Source organism: Coniophora puteana (assembly GCF_000271625.1).
Source record: "Coniophora puteana RWD-64-598 SS2 unplaced genomic scaffold CONPUscaffold_11, whole genome shotgun sequence".
NCBI lineage: Eukaryota > Fungi > Basidiomycota > Agaricomycetes > Boletales > Coniophoraceae > Coniophora > Coniophora puteana.
The window spans coordinates 1314977-1330493 of record NW_006913063.1 but is presented as its reverse complement, the minus strand read 5'-3'; the positions used below and the strand labels follow the sequence as shown (position 1 = coordinate 1330493).

General features: G+C 49.2%; 5 protein-coding genes across 5 annotated transcripts; 3 read left to right on the top strand and 2 right to left on the bottom strand.

Annotated features, from left to right (window-relative positions):
* Window positions 1-1155: 1155 nt before the first annotated feature.
* On the bottom strand, window positions 1156-3401 carry CONPUDRAFT_157068 (uncharacterized protein; the record flags this gene model as incomplete). Its single annotated transcript, XM_007774004.1, has 12 exons — window positions 1156-1173; window positions 1229-1423; window positions 1490-1734; window positions 1789-1809; window positions 1870-1911; window positions 1968-2051; window positions 2105-2193; window positions 2257-2281; window positions 2332-2800; window positions 2881-2947; window positions 3023-3097; window positions 3151-3401. 12 exons carry the CDS (start codon window positions 3399-3401, stop codon window positions 1156-1158), a joined length of 1581 nt encoding a protein of 526 aa, XP_007772194.1.
* A 4916-nt stretch (window positions 3402-8317) lies between these two features.
* CONPUDRAFT_75658 (uncharacterized protein) lies at window positions 8318-10174 on the bottom strand (the record flags this gene model as incomplete). Its single annotated transcript, XM_007773709.1, has 8 exons — window positions 8318-8714; window positions 8779-8868; window positions 8920-9092; window positions 9115-9187; window positions 9243-9300; window positions 9359-9581; window positions 9649-9799; window positions 9858-10174. The coding sequence occupies 8 exons, from the start codon at window positions 10172-10174 to the stop codon at window positions 8318-8320; spliced, it is 1482 nt and encodes a 493-aa protein (XP_007771899.1).
* A 309-nt stretch (window positions 10175-10483) lies between these two features.
* On the top strand, window positions 10484-11471 carry CONPUDRAFT_109168 (cytochrome b5). Its single transcript, XM_007774003.1, has 5 exons — window positions 10484-10954; window positions 11010-11078; window positions 11131-11191; window positions 11255-11268; window positions 11323-11471. Exons 1-5 carry the CDS (start codon window positions 10663-10665, stop codon window positions 11388-11390), a joined length of 504 nt encoding a protein of 167 aa, XP_007772193.1. The 5' UTR covers window positions 10484-10662; the 3' UTR covers window positions 11391-11471.
* Window positions 11472-11925: 454 nt separating this feature from the next.
* Window positions 11926-12327, top strand: CONPUDRAFT_157064 (uncharacterized protein; the record flags this gene model as incomplete). The annotated part of the gene is made up of 1 exon (XM_007774002.1): window positions 11926-12327. The coding sequence occupies one exon, from the start codon at window positions 11926-11928 to the stop codon at window positions 12325-12327; it is 402 nt and encodes a 133-aa protein (XP_007772192.1).
* Window positions 12328-12975: 648 nt separating this feature from the next.
* On the top strand, window positions 12976-13695 carry CONPUDRAFT_167893 (uncharacterized protein; the record flags this gene model as incomplete). Its single annotated transcript, XM_007774001.1, has 3 exons — window positions 12976-13120; window positions 13176-13418; window positions 13475-13695. The coding sequence occupies 3 exons, from the start codon at window positions 12976-12978 to the stop codon at window positions 13630-13632; spliced, it is 546 nt and encodes a 181-aa protein (XP_007772191.1). The 3' UTR covers window positions 13633-13695.
* Between the last annotated feature and the right edge of the window lie 1822 nt (window positions 13696-15517).

The window sequence follows — 15517 nt, the reverse complement described above, 5'->3', positions numbered from 1 at the left end:
ATTTAAGGATACCTCTGCCAGATCCTGGAACAAGGGAGATAGGGCCCTTGTCACCGAATGTCCTGTTGAGCTTCCACAGGCCGGTCGTGTCCAAAGTCCGAGCGCGCAATGATTCTCGAACAAGTCCCAGAGCGCTAACGGGCCCAGGACTCTCGAATCGTTTCCGATGCTTTCGTCAGGTGTATGCCGCGGCAGGCGGACGAAGTTTCATATGCTTGATGTTCGGTACTCTTCCCTTCTCGAATAAGGTATGGAAAGAAACTCACTGATCACCTGAAGAGGAGACGTTCTTCGAGAGTCGAGACGCGAGGATCTCTTTTTGCATCCGTATCTGGAGCGTCTATACTGTTCTGATGAATTTAGTCATAGTGGGGAGCCAATCACCGTCTTACCAGTATCTCGCGCACAAATCGGCATTGGTGAAAGCGATCGCGAGGTGCTTGAATTTGGAGGCGACGGACCGTGTGGTCGCCATGAACCTCTCGATTGATGGTAGTATTAGGATTTTACCACAGCGCACCCCATTCATCTATACACCTATTTTATTCTGATGTTTTATTGAGTGTGCACACACACCCGCATAATTCCAGTAAACTACTGATCTGACACGCCTTCTCGCCTCGGACATCTAGGTATGCACCGTACTCTACAAAAAAAAAGACTCAACAAAGACTCAACAAATCATACAAGAGAATCATTTCCAGGTTGTTGGGTTTCCGCTTCAATTTTCTCATGTTCTGCCTCTGCATTACCTGGCCCGGCGCCTCGGTTATTAGCGTTCCCTTGTCGAATTTTAATGTGGCCATCATTCTCTTGCTGCTCCATAGGCTCTCCCTTTTGAGCTTCCATCTTTTTATGGTCTTTCCAGTACTTAACTGTTGTCCACGGGGGGAGATCCCAGATGATCAACGTCACCCATCCTATCAGCCCAATTGTCACCGCTCCTGCAAAGGACACGACGATTCTCGTTACCACTCCAGTAATTTGGAAGGCAAGCGCAGAAAATGCAGCAGCAAAGAAGATCATCCTGTCTAGCGTAAGTGAAAATGGAACTTGAGGCAGCAGCACGAACATACCCCCAAACTACATAGGCAGCCATAGGGAAGACTATATATTACTGCCAGAGTTTCGATGCCGTACGGTTTGTCGACCATTCTACTGAAAAAGGAGAGCCTGATCATCGATGGTGTCAGCGCCTAGGTTTATCATAATTTTTTTTTATACTTACAGCGTCGTCTATAGACTTTGGCGGGTGCTGACGGAATAGGATCAAACCAAGAACTACCGATCCCATGCTTGCGACGGTTGACACATAGCTCAAAATCTGCGCCACAGTCTGAGGGTGCATATTTGAGTCTGTCGCCGGTGGGCTAACATAGATCAGTGCCAAAAAAACGATGTTGGCGTTGAGCACAACGGTAGACTGGATACGTGCTTTTAGTCAGACGAAACAAGCCAGGTTGAGGACTAAGAAGAGTAAGAAGCATACGTATAAAGTGTATCCTTTCAGCTCGTCGTTGAGCTTGTCTATGAACTTCTTAAGCGGGACACGATTGATCAGATGATCAACCGAAACTCTTTTGAACGCGTTCATGTATGTCATTGGCGCATTGAACGTGATCGGAGCGAATATCTTGAGAAACAGAGTTCGCTGTGTTTGATCATAGTAAACGCTTTGCTTTGCGTTCAAGCGAGCACCCTGCTGCCCATAGAAATCGCGAAAACGAGCGTGCGCTATTTCGGGGTATGAGCTCAAAACATCACGATAACTCTGGTGCGGCGACACACCAAAGTCGTGCATAAAACGTGCTATCAATGCAACATATTCATATAAGTATGTTCGCAAACTTTGATAAAGGTTCCGCGCACCAATGATCCAAACAGTATGCTCCCGCGTTTCACCTACGATACCTGTCGTTGTTGTACTTTGTGAGGATGTAAACACTCGTGGGAAGGTAATGACGTACGATCTTTGTGTTGGAACATCCCCGAGACCGGGATGAGTTCATCGGCGTCAAATGGTACAAGTGACTCGGGAGAGGTTACGCCATCTGGGGAGAATTGTAAGCGTTCATATAGTCATAAAAAGATTATTTTGGATCACCTGTGATTCCGTAGTAAACAAGTTCCGTGAACTCGTCAAAGACGGCTTCGGTCACAGGCCTGTAGTTGGGAAACAGCCCGCAGTGGCGCCTGGGGTCGTGAGCAATGTCTTTTTCTCATCTTCTTTTTCTTCAAGACCATGAGAGTACGCACCAGTAGAAAGACTCAATGCGTCGTCCTGTGATCAACCTCAGAGCGTGACGTTTCATATCAAACGAAGAAGCTTACCTATGTGGCTTATTTTTTTTACACCTTTCACCCTACCGACAATTGGTGCCTTGAAATCTTCGATCCAGAAGATAGACCGGTTAGTATGAGACACAAAGTAATATCCACACTGCACGCTGATCGCATCCTTGATAGCGTATGCCATTCTTCGCTTCGACGACCCCCTACGGTCCAATTTGGGGATTTTCGCAGGTTCTTCATGTTCCATTTCCGAATCGACGTCGTCGTATTGTTGCAGTGAATATATGTCAGGATCATCATCTTCTCCCTCATCCTCTTCCGAGTCATCTCTCACTTCCTCTTCTGTTAGGATCCATCCGCTCTCGGGCTTGCCTAGCTCCAAAACGATCTCCGTGTCTTCCGGTAGTGTCTTTCCTTCGTCCTTAACCTTTTTCCTCAAGCCTTTGACACTCGCCGTAGCGACTTTAAGGTTGTCAGGTTTGAGAAGATCGGCATCGGTCAGAGCTCTCTGGTATTGAAAGGCAATAAATTAGGTATGAGACCATGCTCGTACATTTTACTCGCCTGTTGTGGATGAAGAAAGTAAACTGCACCCTCTGGGTGTATGCATTTGAACCATCCATCACGCATGTATCGCTCATGCTTTGTCCCCGCACTAAATAAGAGAAGTGAAAGCCAAGCGAAAGCATAGTCAGATACAAACTCAAGAACAACTTGAAATTAAGCTTACTCTTTGTAGGATTGTGTGTATTTCTTTATTGGTATGAACTTTGTAGCCGAAGTCCTAGCCGAAGACGTATCGATCCTTTCGTGGGATATGAGTGCTATCCGTTGGATAAATCGGTTTATGACACTTACACTTTGACCCTACGAGCGTATCGCTTGACTTCTTTGCTTGTGATGGGAACATACTTGATCTCAAACATAATGTCTTCGTTACTCGTCTCTTGCTTCATGACCTCCCTTAGCTCAAACTTGAGGGGTAGCCCGCCAGTACGAAATGCTGAAGGAATGTCTATGGTTTTTGATCCGTCAGTTAGGCGATCGCTCATAGGAACTTCAGGATTGCGACGCTCTTCATTCGATTCGGACGGCGGTCGAGGCTCCATTGCGGTAGCTATTGAAGATGTATTTCTGCTCAGTTGCATTTAGCACCTGTAGAATCACTCGTGCATAGAAATTGCACCATTACCTTGAGTATTCTGATACAGCTGGGTGGGGGAGCTTTTACGGCCAGCTATCACAGGGAGTGGAGGCTGGAGGGAAACGTCTGCGGACGTCTTCGTGTCACGCCACCGCAGGATTCTTAAATCATGGTTGGGCACTTTGTTATGGTGACCTTTGCTTATCTGGTCACAGCATAAAAATCGGTTAGCGAGTTAGCTTAAACAGGAAAGCCCTCGTACCCTGACACTTTAATATGGTTTGGCGCCCAGTGGACCAGTGGCCTTGAGGTGTGATGGGTTCTATTCGGCACGGCAGCATTGCCTTGGTCCCTGGTGTATGCGGTTGACCACAATTGCAGGTCTGACGCTCATACTACAGGCTGCAGCTGCGTGGTCACCTTCTGTACGTTCTTTACAAATTAATCTCATCCCTATACCACAGAAGAATGTCGTGACTATAGCAGAGAGTGTTCTGTGTTGTGTACCATATGGTCGAATGTTACCGGGCACCTTACCTTACATTATTTTTGAGTTCAGCGCTCTTCACGTACTAACGGGCCTCATGGGCTTTAATTGATGTTTGGTAAGTTATGAGGAAGCGAGTTGTCTCCATTAAGAATAATCATGTTCTGCACGACCTGTGACTATGTTCATTGCTGTATCACGCTGACGCCAATATTGGAAGATGTTACACCTTGCCTTTTATCACCTCACTCAACACTTACTGTCGTTACTGTTGAGAAGGTCCGTTAGCGCTAGTCATCAAATGTCCATCCAGATGTTCACTCGGCGTTAAGGACCCGCCAATATCGCCGTCCATTTTATACCGGACACAATAACGTGCGACTCTGTGTGTAAGTATATGGGTGAGACATTGCGAGCCTCATACTATGTGCATAAAGGTCGGGAACCCCACCAATGTTCCGGCCATGAGAAATGTAGCACAGCGTTGGAACGCTAGCATTGGTTCTACCGATATCTAGTAAAGACTGCCCGGCGAACCTTTGAATTGCAGAGTGTTAAAACTAGGCTCGGTTAGACCTAGGCGTACATGTAAGTGATTGACTCTACATGATGAAAACAGCGGCGTTACCCTCTCCTGCTCGTGGTACAAGCAAGTGAGGGAAAGTATGTGGCTGAGCCGCCTGTATAGTCCAATGATTCTATTCTGCTTCGGATCGCCGCATCAACATCGCCACAAGCTCGCCGCACCCGCGTCTCGCAGTGCCACTGGGATCCCGGATCCCGACACAGAGTCATCAGAGTGTGGAGCCACAGCTGTAGTAGATTTTAGTAGGAAACAAATACAGACAATGTAAAAAACTGGGGTGCCCTGCATCTTATCCCTTTGTTATGAATTGACATTTATCTCGCTCTCATATGCCGGAGCACAGGTTGGGGGAGCCTTATAAATTAAGCGGGGGAAAGGGCCGTTTGGAGATCCGCTGATAGTTGAATACTAGTAATAATATCGTACTACACGCATTCATTTGTCCGAATACTGGATAGAGTTTGGGAGAGTCGGAGCAACCTCAGGTGGGTAGGGGAATGCGGCCACGGGCTGTTGAGCGATACGTTGATAACCAGAAAGTTCTGCGAGAGAATAGTTCACCAATCGTCCGCATCAGTGTTCAGGTATCCTCGGCGACTCAATGCAAATGCCGAACCTTTGAATAGGGCCCGCTTCTCCCGCTTCTCCTTATAGTACATGCGTACCATTATCAGCAGTGCTGCCAATATGATGCCGCCAATGATGCTTCCAACGACGGTTCCTGCAAGCGCTCCCGACGACAAATGCTTTGACGACTCGGGAGAGGAAGCGGACGCTTTTAGTGGCCCGTTAGTTGGTACCAGTAAATAGGCTAGTAGGAGGAACATACACATATATTGCAGATAGTCAAACCAAAACGTAGATGGTCCTGCATCGGTGTGGTTGATTACCAAAGTGTGCTGCCCACTCTCGAGAATGTCCGACTGGAAGACTGGATAGTGGTACGATTGCGAAGAGACGTTGAGTGATGTGAAGCTCGCCGGCTGGCCACCGTCAATAGTGAACTCGATGACAGGGAAGCCCCAGCCGCCTGGAGCTCCTGTTGACGCGTAAACACCAATCCATGAACCTGATAATTGGAGGAGAGGATTGAAGAGGGCGGATGTGAGCGCTAAAGGTTTAAAGGAAATGTGGCATAGACAAGCACACCAATGAATGTGAATGTTGCTGTGTCGCCCTGGTTGTGTGACCCGCTTGTCGTGGTATCGTATTCGGGGTAGATGCCTCCAGTGGTCCAATTTCCCTGGTACTGGATCGCGTAGGCGTGGCCGTCGACTACAACTAGGGAAGGTATGGGTCGGGTTAGATGATGGTGAAGACACAGTGGACAAGAAACTAAGGGACGAGGAGTTACATGTCTAAGGCGCACATGTACCTTTATCCTGCCGTAAAAATACCTTCATTACGTTCTGTTACGTTTGATGTACATCAGGACGGCATCGTACAAAAAAATGGCCCTCATTGGGTCACGAAACACTCCATAACATGACATTGTTAAGAATGATACCTTTGGAGGTTGATTGATCCTGAACAATCCGCTCAGATGGAAACCGAAAGGTTTTGTGCCTCCTCACAGCGGGAGCGAGTCAAGGGATGTGGACGAACGGAGGCGAAGTGTGGGAATCTCAGCTCTCGGGTACACACAACTTGGTTTCCGGTGCTTGTGCCGCAAATTAAGCGGCTGATCAATTCCAGGTTTTCGCTACATATGTATATCCTGCAGGGAAGCTAAACCCACCAAGAATTACTTTCACGGAGGGGACCTCACCAAGGACAACGCGGTCATCCATCTCAAGACTCGGTCGGGGAAGCCTACGGTCTGGGTCAGGCCTTCGCGTCGGTGAGTATTTTGTTTAGCTTAAGGATACAGTGTAAGCGATCGATTATGCAGAATGCTACGAATGCAGAATCCATCGCCCTAAGACATGGTGTCCACATCTGGGCTATACATACCGGGCCCGGGAAAATTTCCGGAGTGTTACGTATTATTGGTATCGACGACATCCAAAATAGTAGGACAGATACAAAAGTAGACACGAATAATGTTATAGGGCAGGAATATAAGACGAAAACCATGATAAGGGTATGCGTAATTAACGTCGTGCTCGTGGTGGTATATAAGGAGTAAATGCAGAAGAGATGGGAGCATAGCACTCGTGCTTGTGTAGAGAACCGGTGATTACCACTGGCCAGCAGTCGATGAATCGTGATGGTCTGCGTAAGAGCTCGAGAGACTGTGAGATGTGTCGAACGGAGAGAAATGTCGCCGTTTACGAGTAGATATCACAAGCGGAGGCGTCGAAGGAGGCGAAGGAGGCGAAGGAGCAAGGCACCTAAAAAGCGGAGAAGCAGGAGGAGAGGGTATCACCGAGCATGAAGACTCTGGGCTGGACCACAAAGTGTTGGTGCTTGCGTGGATGTCAAAACTGTTTCCCATGGCATCGGCCGGGTTCGAGTCGCCAAATTTGGTGAAGGAGAGTGCCTCATAGCGTGAACGTTCACGTTTACTCGTGCTTGAATCGCCCAAGCTAGGTAGTGGGGAGGACCTCAGAAGCGGAGAGCCCAGACGACTGGGAGTTATAGTCCCTTTAGCCCACGCGTCATCTTTCGATCGACGGAGCCTTCGATAAGGAGAGCTGATGATGTCCTCAATCGTGAAGGAGCCTTCGGGCGGCGATTCGTAGCCTACCGGCCAGACAGCAGGGGAAGCAGAGCTGGCAGGAGGCGATGGGGAGCCCGTAGGCGTGCTGGATTTGGAGCTAGAAGATCGAGAGAGAGATCTTGTACGATGCCTTCGATACGGAGAGTTGACGATGTCCTCGATGGTGAAAGAGCCCTCGGGCGGATCGGAGCGGCCCGTGGGCCATGGTTCTGGGGAGACAGGAGTACGCGGAGAATCGGGAGGCGTGCTGGTGTCTGAGAGTCGAGACTGGGGTCTGGCTGTAGCATGCGATTTGCCACCGTAGGACACTTCTTCAGACGCGGAAAGAAGCTCCGGAACATTTGAGAACCTCGGCGTGACTGCGAGAGTTACCTGAGAGTGTTCCTCGGCCTGATAGATGGTGTAGACATCAGTGGCGGAAGATCAATGAGAAGGCCGGATGTAGACGTACCTCGACTTCCGATGTCATCCCCATCCTCATGAGCCTCCTCAAAATACGGGAAGAATAAGGATCCCAGCAAACCTCCCAAGCTGAACGAGCAGAAAGACACACGCCAGATACAAGTGCAAGAAAGATAGCCGCCCCAATGCCGAAGGATAACAGGAAGAGTACTACAATGCTAGCCAAGGCTTGAACGAAGGTGGCATATAAAGATGCAGCACGAATAATACAGCGGACATGGATGGCAAGAAGAGAGCACAAAACAGCCATGAACGCAGAGGCGACACGAGTGAGGGAGCGAAGTATAGCCATGGGTGATGCAGATGTAGAGATTGGTGTATATGTGTGGGTGGTGCAGAGGTGGGTGTAGGACTGGAGAGGACAGCGATGGGTGTGAAGGTTGGGAAGAGAGAGGAATGAGAGAAAGAGCTTGCTCGAGGGCGGCTTTTATGTAGTCCTGGCCACGCTGGAGGCTGGCATGTCTTGAATTGGCCCGGGAGGCTGACATGGTCGGCCGAGCTCTGTACTTGTTCGAATATGGACCAATCTACCTGCTTCACATCGTTGCAATGACGAAGCATAGTAAGGAGAAAGCGGAGGAGGAAACTCGGCGTGTTGATGATGGCACGAAAGAGGGAAAGATAGACGCGGCGGGCGCTTGTTCGCTGTAGCGAGCGCTTGTCTCTATTTGCACCAGCCCCTATTTACACTAATACACCACTAATGTCCAAATCAACGACTACGACCTCTGTCCCATTCACCAAATACAAACTCAGCACCCCATCTGCTCCGTCCTCCCCTACTCTCAGCCTATGCCTATCGAACAGTGGCTCAGCGACGCATCCACTTGCAGTATACCACACCGCCGTCCAATCTTGATATCCTTCCGCTGCCGTACTCCGCAGAATTGTCAGTGCGCTTGAGTTCGCCGCGTTATCTGGCAATATTGCCAGCAGAGTATCGGGTGATGTGGGTAGTGTAACAAGCTTGCCGCGTTTGCCGATATACGTGGGCGTGCCAGTGATATTGCCGCTCCCTGGGATGCTGGGTGGGATAGCGGCCCGAGTCCAGAAGGTGTTTGTGTCGCGCCAGTAGTGATACCTAGTTCGTCCAATCGTGGCCGATGAGGAAGATAAGTTCTATCACATCAAGGATGATGGCGGACCAAAGCTCGGTTCCCGTTGTGTTCTCCCTATTCAGGACATGCATACGCCCTACATCGTCAATTATCTGGGCCTCCTGGTTCAAAATCCCGCTGGACAACGTCACCAGATCGATTACACGAATAGATTGAATGCCAGCATACCTGTCTTTAGGGATCGAAAAGACCGTTACGCCTGCAGACTCTGGCAATATAGGCTGCTGAGCGCTCGTGTTGGCTATTTGCTGACCCCAGTTGTTGTACCAGGTAAATCCGTGGTCCGTGCTGTAAGCATACACGAGATCATGATTCTGTGGAGATCGTTGACCCAGCTTCATCTATAGACGACGGTAGACTTACATTTCCTGGCCCATTGGGTCCAGCTTCAACAGCGACCGCTGCGCCATCCGCAGGAACATAATCACGATATGTCCTATACGGCCGTTTGTAAGTGGGTTGGGACTATGCAACAATGAGAGCGTATTCACCAAGTGGCTACTAGCCTTCCCCAAGGATCATAGTCAATCCCGTTGATGTATCCATTGTCTGTGAGGAATCCCATATATTGTAAGCCAGTATGGCCTTAATTTGACAGACAACCTACTGTTGACTCCTTCCAGGTACATGCCAGTCAATTGCCACCCCTTGCTGGGGACGTAGCGATATAGCCAATCGTTCCCGAGCCCAGACTCTCCCGTACGCATCTCCAGAAGCAGATCTGCTCCAGAGCCATCGGTAGCGGCAGTAGGTATGTTGACGAAGCGAGGGTAGGTGATATTGATGTAGTATATGTCTTCTTCCAGTGATTCAAGGCCGGGTAAGTAGCTCTAATGTTATATCGCGCATACAAGCACGAATCAAGCGCTAGAAGTCAAAAGATGTGCGGAGACGCACTGTTATTGGTCCGAAGATGTCTGAGGACCAGGCGACACCGGTCGGATTGGTCGCTACTCCGGGCTCGGAGATACGGTAGTTGAGATTGTTGTCGTGCTGGTCGAAGGACATATGAAGCGTCCCGTCACCTTGAGAAATGCCCAGCGAGATGCTATCCAAATTATTATGAGGTGCGTATCTCTCAGAAGCCTGAGTATGTGGGAACTCACATATCATGCCCATCGTCCGAAGTCTGATTGTAGTCCTGCATCACAAAGGTCTCCCAGTCTCCTTCCTGGGGCGTGATAGCACGCCGAGAGACAGACGCGTGCCTCACAGACACGTTGATGGTATCCGGAACCCAGAACACAGCGTACTGATAGCCGTTGAAAGACGTCAACGCGTTTTGTTGAAACGATTCGCCGTTAAGACGGTTTACAGTCTGAGGGTCGGGGCCGAGAATAGTGGAGTTGAGGAATAGCACAGAGCCTCCAAGCACCCGCGGTAGAAGTGACAAAACGAAAACAAGATTCAGCAGAGAAAGCATGACTGAGGCGAAGGAAAGAAACCAGAGTGGGCATTCTTTCGAATTTGGGGTCTTGGATGGTCATAGAGCCTTCATGGGAGTCTCTGGGTATACCAGTGATCCGCTGAGGTGGTCACGAGTCCTTGAAGTTCATGCGCGAGTCGCTTGTGACCACGTCTAACGGTGCGAGGGCCCGTCGTATGCCGGCAGCTAAGTCAAGGATTAATTCATTGGAAAAAGCAACCCGGCATTATCCGGGTTCATGCTAGTCACTGTAGTGGGTAAGTTGTAAGAACGAGTTGGTGTGGAATTAAAGGTGAGAGGTAAAGGCGAGTTTGTCATCGGAAGCAAAAGGGCCGTTAATTAGAGCCGTTGACACTGCCGCGGCAAGCGTCGGGGGTTGCCGTCGTCGCCTCCTCTGGTCTCTCCTGTTCGTCAGCGCGTCAGCGTCAACAGTGCAGCTTATCCCTACTCCCACTTCTCCCCTCGCTTTCGTCCTCGCAATCATCATGACTCTCTCACTTAGTCTCGGCACCCCCGTGAATACGGCTCTCCTCGCCTACATCCTCTACTCCGTCCAGAAGCTCGTCTTCCCCTCCGCATCAGCACCCAAGAAACTCCCTACCGAGTTCAAGAATGGGTACTCATGGATGCCCAAGTCGCATCCACCAACTGTCCTCTTCCAGACATACACCCCCAAGACGCTCCAGAAGTATAACGGCATTGACGACCCACGCATCATGCTCTCTATCAACGGCATTGTGTTCGACGTAACTGCAGGTCGCAACTTCTATGGCCCGAGTACGTCTCAATCACTGTCTCTTGTAACGCGGAGGTAGCTCATAGGCTGGTAAAGACGGAATGTATGGAAACTTTGCTGGCCATGATGCCTCGCGAGGGATGGCTAAGCAGTCGTTTGACATTGGTGCGTTCGCCAGTTACTCTCCGCATATACTCAGCTCACCCCTACCTTTCAGAGATGCTCACGCCTATCGACCAACCTCTTGACAAGCTGCAGGATCTCCGCCCCGACGAAATGTAAGCACCGTTGTTGTATCCTCGAAAGCACTGCTCCTCACCAAGCATTCCTATCCCCTACAGCGAAAACATGAGAGGTTCGTTGTCACGTTAGCTCAAATATTTTGCAGTTTTTCACTTTGGGTTTGCAGGATGGATCGAGCACTTTTCAAACAAGTACATCGTCTGCGGAAGGCTCGTCGATAATGATGCTATCTGAGCATACCGCCTAAACCCATAGACTCCTGCATATCTGCTTGTATTATGCCATAGCTCTGCGTAATCTCTTTCTGATTCCTTGACCTGACTATCAATGACCTTTCTCGTGAAGCTTTACAACAACGCCATCTATAGCGTTCGGAATCTTGCACTGGACATCCAGCTGTCGTCTGACCTGAGCTACTGAGTCATCACCGCCACCACATCCGTTTACTAGTGAGTTGGGGGCCAGAGGTCCAACTCTCAAGGCATCCTCCGTCAGTAAACCGTAATCACCGAGGACACGGACTTTGGCATCTCCGCGTTGACAGGCGATCAACGTCAACTATGGTTGACTTCGCTTCCACAACAGTAATCATAACATCTCGTTACCATCTTTCTCGGACTGACGTTTGCCGATACGCTCCTCATCGGCCGGTTCGAACTTCGACAACTCAACGTATGGATAGGTTCATTAGCTTGCGTATCATATGTGGTGTATTAGACTCACGGCTGTCAAGCTTTTCGGGTGCAGCTACACAGCGTCTTCCGGCGACATGTCGAATGTCACATTCCCGACGCCCTCTGCGAGGATAAAGAAGAGGGCCATAATCTTCGTCCTGACCATCGACACTCGGAATAAACCACCCACTTTAAGACCACAGCCAACTTTTTGCACCCTCTTCTTTGTCGCTATGGTTATCGAAGGCCTTCCTCCTCGTGACGTCACCTGCTTTCTCAGCTACTTCGTTGACCAAAACCCATACTTCTACGTCGCCGACCCTTCCGAAGGCGTTCCTCGAACGACCCTCGATGAGAACTTGAAGCCATGCGATGATACCATTCACGACGCACGCGGCAAAAAGGACTCACTCTCACTCGATACCACGGGCTTCGCGTCCATTCGCTGGTCCAGCATGAAGAAGACCTTCGGAGATGAGGAGGCTATCAAGAGTTGATATTATGAGATTCGTCCAAGGACGCGACGAGTCCTGCGTACGCGCCGCATAGGCAGTCGATCGAAGTTAGGGCTTTGGTGCTTGACCTTGAGTGAGCCGGTGAAGGGAGGTAGGCTAGAGACTGCTTGCTACATTGTGCATGTTTCAATCATACTAATAATGTAAAGAACAAAGTTAGATGAGATTTTATGATGTCCGCGTGTCCCCAAGATGACATTGGACAGGAGAACACATGCCAACCACAAGGGAAGTTGCGAATCAAAATCAGTAATGGAAGCCTAGCGTGTACTTGGAAAGTGGTGGCATCATGCAAATTCCGTGTCCTAGTATGCTGATCTTCAGCAGCCCCATACTGCACTGGCACTCGTTTGACGAGGGTAACATGTGCTGGTGCTCCACTTTTGGATATCACTTTTGGATACTCTCATACCTCGAGAAAAACAACCCGACCTTTGACACATCCGTTGATTGGTTCGCGTTTCTCCAGATACCTATACCGCACTTGATTATCCACTGAAACTTCCCACAGCGCTCTCTGGACGTGATGAACAAAAGGATAGCGTTTAATTTTAGTAGTGCTACCTTTCTTACAAGTAGCTTTCTCGGCAACATGCAAGTACGAAACACTTCCGCTTGTAGACTCCGTCCATGCCCTCTTTGATAATTGTCGACGACGTAGCTGCCGACATTATGTACACGGGGAATTGGTCCCAAGGGGGCAGATTCCCAGAGTATCACAACACTACCCATGGAACTGCTTCTCAGGGCGATACCGCCACTTTTAACTTTACTGGTACGAAGCAGGTTCTCGGAAAGATGTGTCGGACTTATCATTCCTCTTTGAAAAGGCACCTGGATTTCCGTCTATGTATCCATGGGTGATACAGACATCTGGGGCATTCCCAGCTTAGAGTTCGCCGTCGATGGCGGCGAGCCAGAAAGTTATACCTCGATAAACATTTCTGCAGGACAGTCATGGCACTGGCAAGCGTTCTCGTCTGATATCCTGGACGAGCGCGAGCATACTTTGGTGATCAACCATACAGACGCTGGACCATCCACACTTTGGCTGGACTTCCTGGAATATCTCCGTGAGTAATCACTCCCTTCGTCATTAGAATGCTCTCATCCGGAACTCTCATTTTAGCTTCATCGTCGGCTTCGTCGCCAGCTCCTCCCTCCGAGTCGGCACCAACGGCAGCGTCCGAGCATTTATCCAAAGGATCGCTTGCAGGTGTCATTGTAGGCAGTGTAGCCGGCACGATAATTATTTTAGTTTTGCTCGCGGTCTCTCCGTATCATTAAGCACATCCTCGGCTTTTACTTGTACATGTTTGTCTTACTCCACTTTTGTTCTCATCATGTCTCAACCCTACCTCTCACCAAATCACCGTCTATTCAATCCATGGCTCTTCAGCGACCCCGTCATTCATATTCTGTCCCGAACATGCCCCGATTACGCATGATATCTTCTTACTACCCCACTGTTCATGTTAGCGACAACAATCTCAACATTCTTGCAGTTTCCGTCTCTCCACTGACCCACCTTGAATCCTTGCGTCATGGCTGCACCACCATTCATTCCTGCTCAATGATACTCAAAGGGGTTTTCACCTCCGTGCTCTCTGATAAGTGGCTCATTACGCCGCCCCACACTTTCTAGATATGTCCCTTTTACTATATTGAGAATACACGCTGTGTTTGATATTTAAACACTCCCCACTGCTGTTCCGAAGCCTCACTACCAGTGAGCCTTGGAGCGTCGCCATGACCTTAGGCTACGCCTCACAGTAAATACTGTAGTGTCAAGTCGACCATAGCACTCAGGGTCTCATCATTCATGAGTGCTCTCCACCCGAGGCACCGTCCAACAGTGACACCATTGTTGAAGTTGAATATTGAGCCCCGGAGTATTAGCATGTGTGAAATAGCACTCAAGATAGACAGTGAGCTCATGACACTTCAGTCACCCCCTTTCTAGACCCCTCATAGGGTTGTTTTCCCCACCCAAATTTTGACCCTGTAAGGGGTCTACCAAGCTGTAATATCCTCATTTCCATGGTTATTCAAGCATTTTGGGGTGAATGTGCTCTTATACGAGTAGCATAAGTTTGAGTTTCTCAAAAGCATGGCTGGGGTGTCCTGGGACGGGTTTGGATATCCAAGCACTTCCATACAAAGACCATACATGGATATCCACTGCGTGGTTTCTCCAGGGGTGTCAGGGGTCCTTGGCTACATAAATCTGGGTTTTGGCTCTAATATCGTCAATCCATACACCCTGCACGGCACCCTGCGTACGGCGGCATTACACCCTGCATGGTGCCCTGCGTACAGCGGCATTACACCCTGCATGGCACCCTGCGTACAGCAGCATTACACCCTGCATGGCACCCTGCGTACAGTGGCATTACACCCCACACAGCACCCTGCATACGGTGGCATTACACCCAGCACAGCAATCTGCATATTGGCAGCAGGATAATAACTGGCTGCCACTCCACTATATCTCAACTATTGTTTACTAAGGTTCCACGGGGTTATCCAACCATACAGTTTTACTTAGTACAGTGTTGTACTAGCTTGGACCATTCACTTGAATATCCATAGGGTGTAACTAGTATAATAATATGCTTGTTCAAACATTGCATCACATTGCATTTTCAATGTTGTGCAAATAAGCTGTAGGGATGTCCATCTGCACATGGACATCCAAATGCACTCTCACACACTCCCATCATAGCCAGTTGGATATCCAAATTCACTCTCACACTCTCCCATCATAGCCAGTTGGATATCCACATGCACAATCAACCTCTCCCCAGATGGCCAATGAGATATCCAAATGGCGGAAGGGACTTCCATGCACAATATTATTGGCCTCAAAGTAAGCTAACTGGACATCCATGTGCACATGGACATCCATATCTACTCTCCTGCTCTCCCATGAAAGCCCATGGGATATCCATGTAGACTATCAAATTCCGCCCAGATGGATATTGGGACATTCAAGTTGGGGCTAGGGCATCCATTTGCACTTGGACATCCATAGGTGCTCTTGGAAACTCTCATAAGGTTGTTATTGGGATATCCATGTGCAAGGACGGACATCCATACACATTCTCAAAGACTCTTGAGATAACCACTTGGATATCCACAGGCAAATGAAAATCCACCTGTATGTCTACCT

Excerpts from the sequence above, each read along its gene's own strand:
- CONPUDRAFT_109168 (XM_007774003.1), top strand. The coding sequence starts at position 10,663 with ATGACTCTCTCACTTAGTCTCGGCACCCCCGTGAATACGGCTCTCCTC. Across the intron at positions 10,955-11,009 it reads TCGCAACTTCTATGGCCCGA|ACGGAATGTATGGAAACTTT; the intron begins GTACGTCTCAAT and ends AGGCTGGTAAAG. Across the intron at positions 11,079-11,130 it reads TAAGCAGTCGTTTGACATTG|AGATGCTCACGCCTATCGAC; the intron begins GTGCGTTCGCCA and ends CCTACCTTTCAG.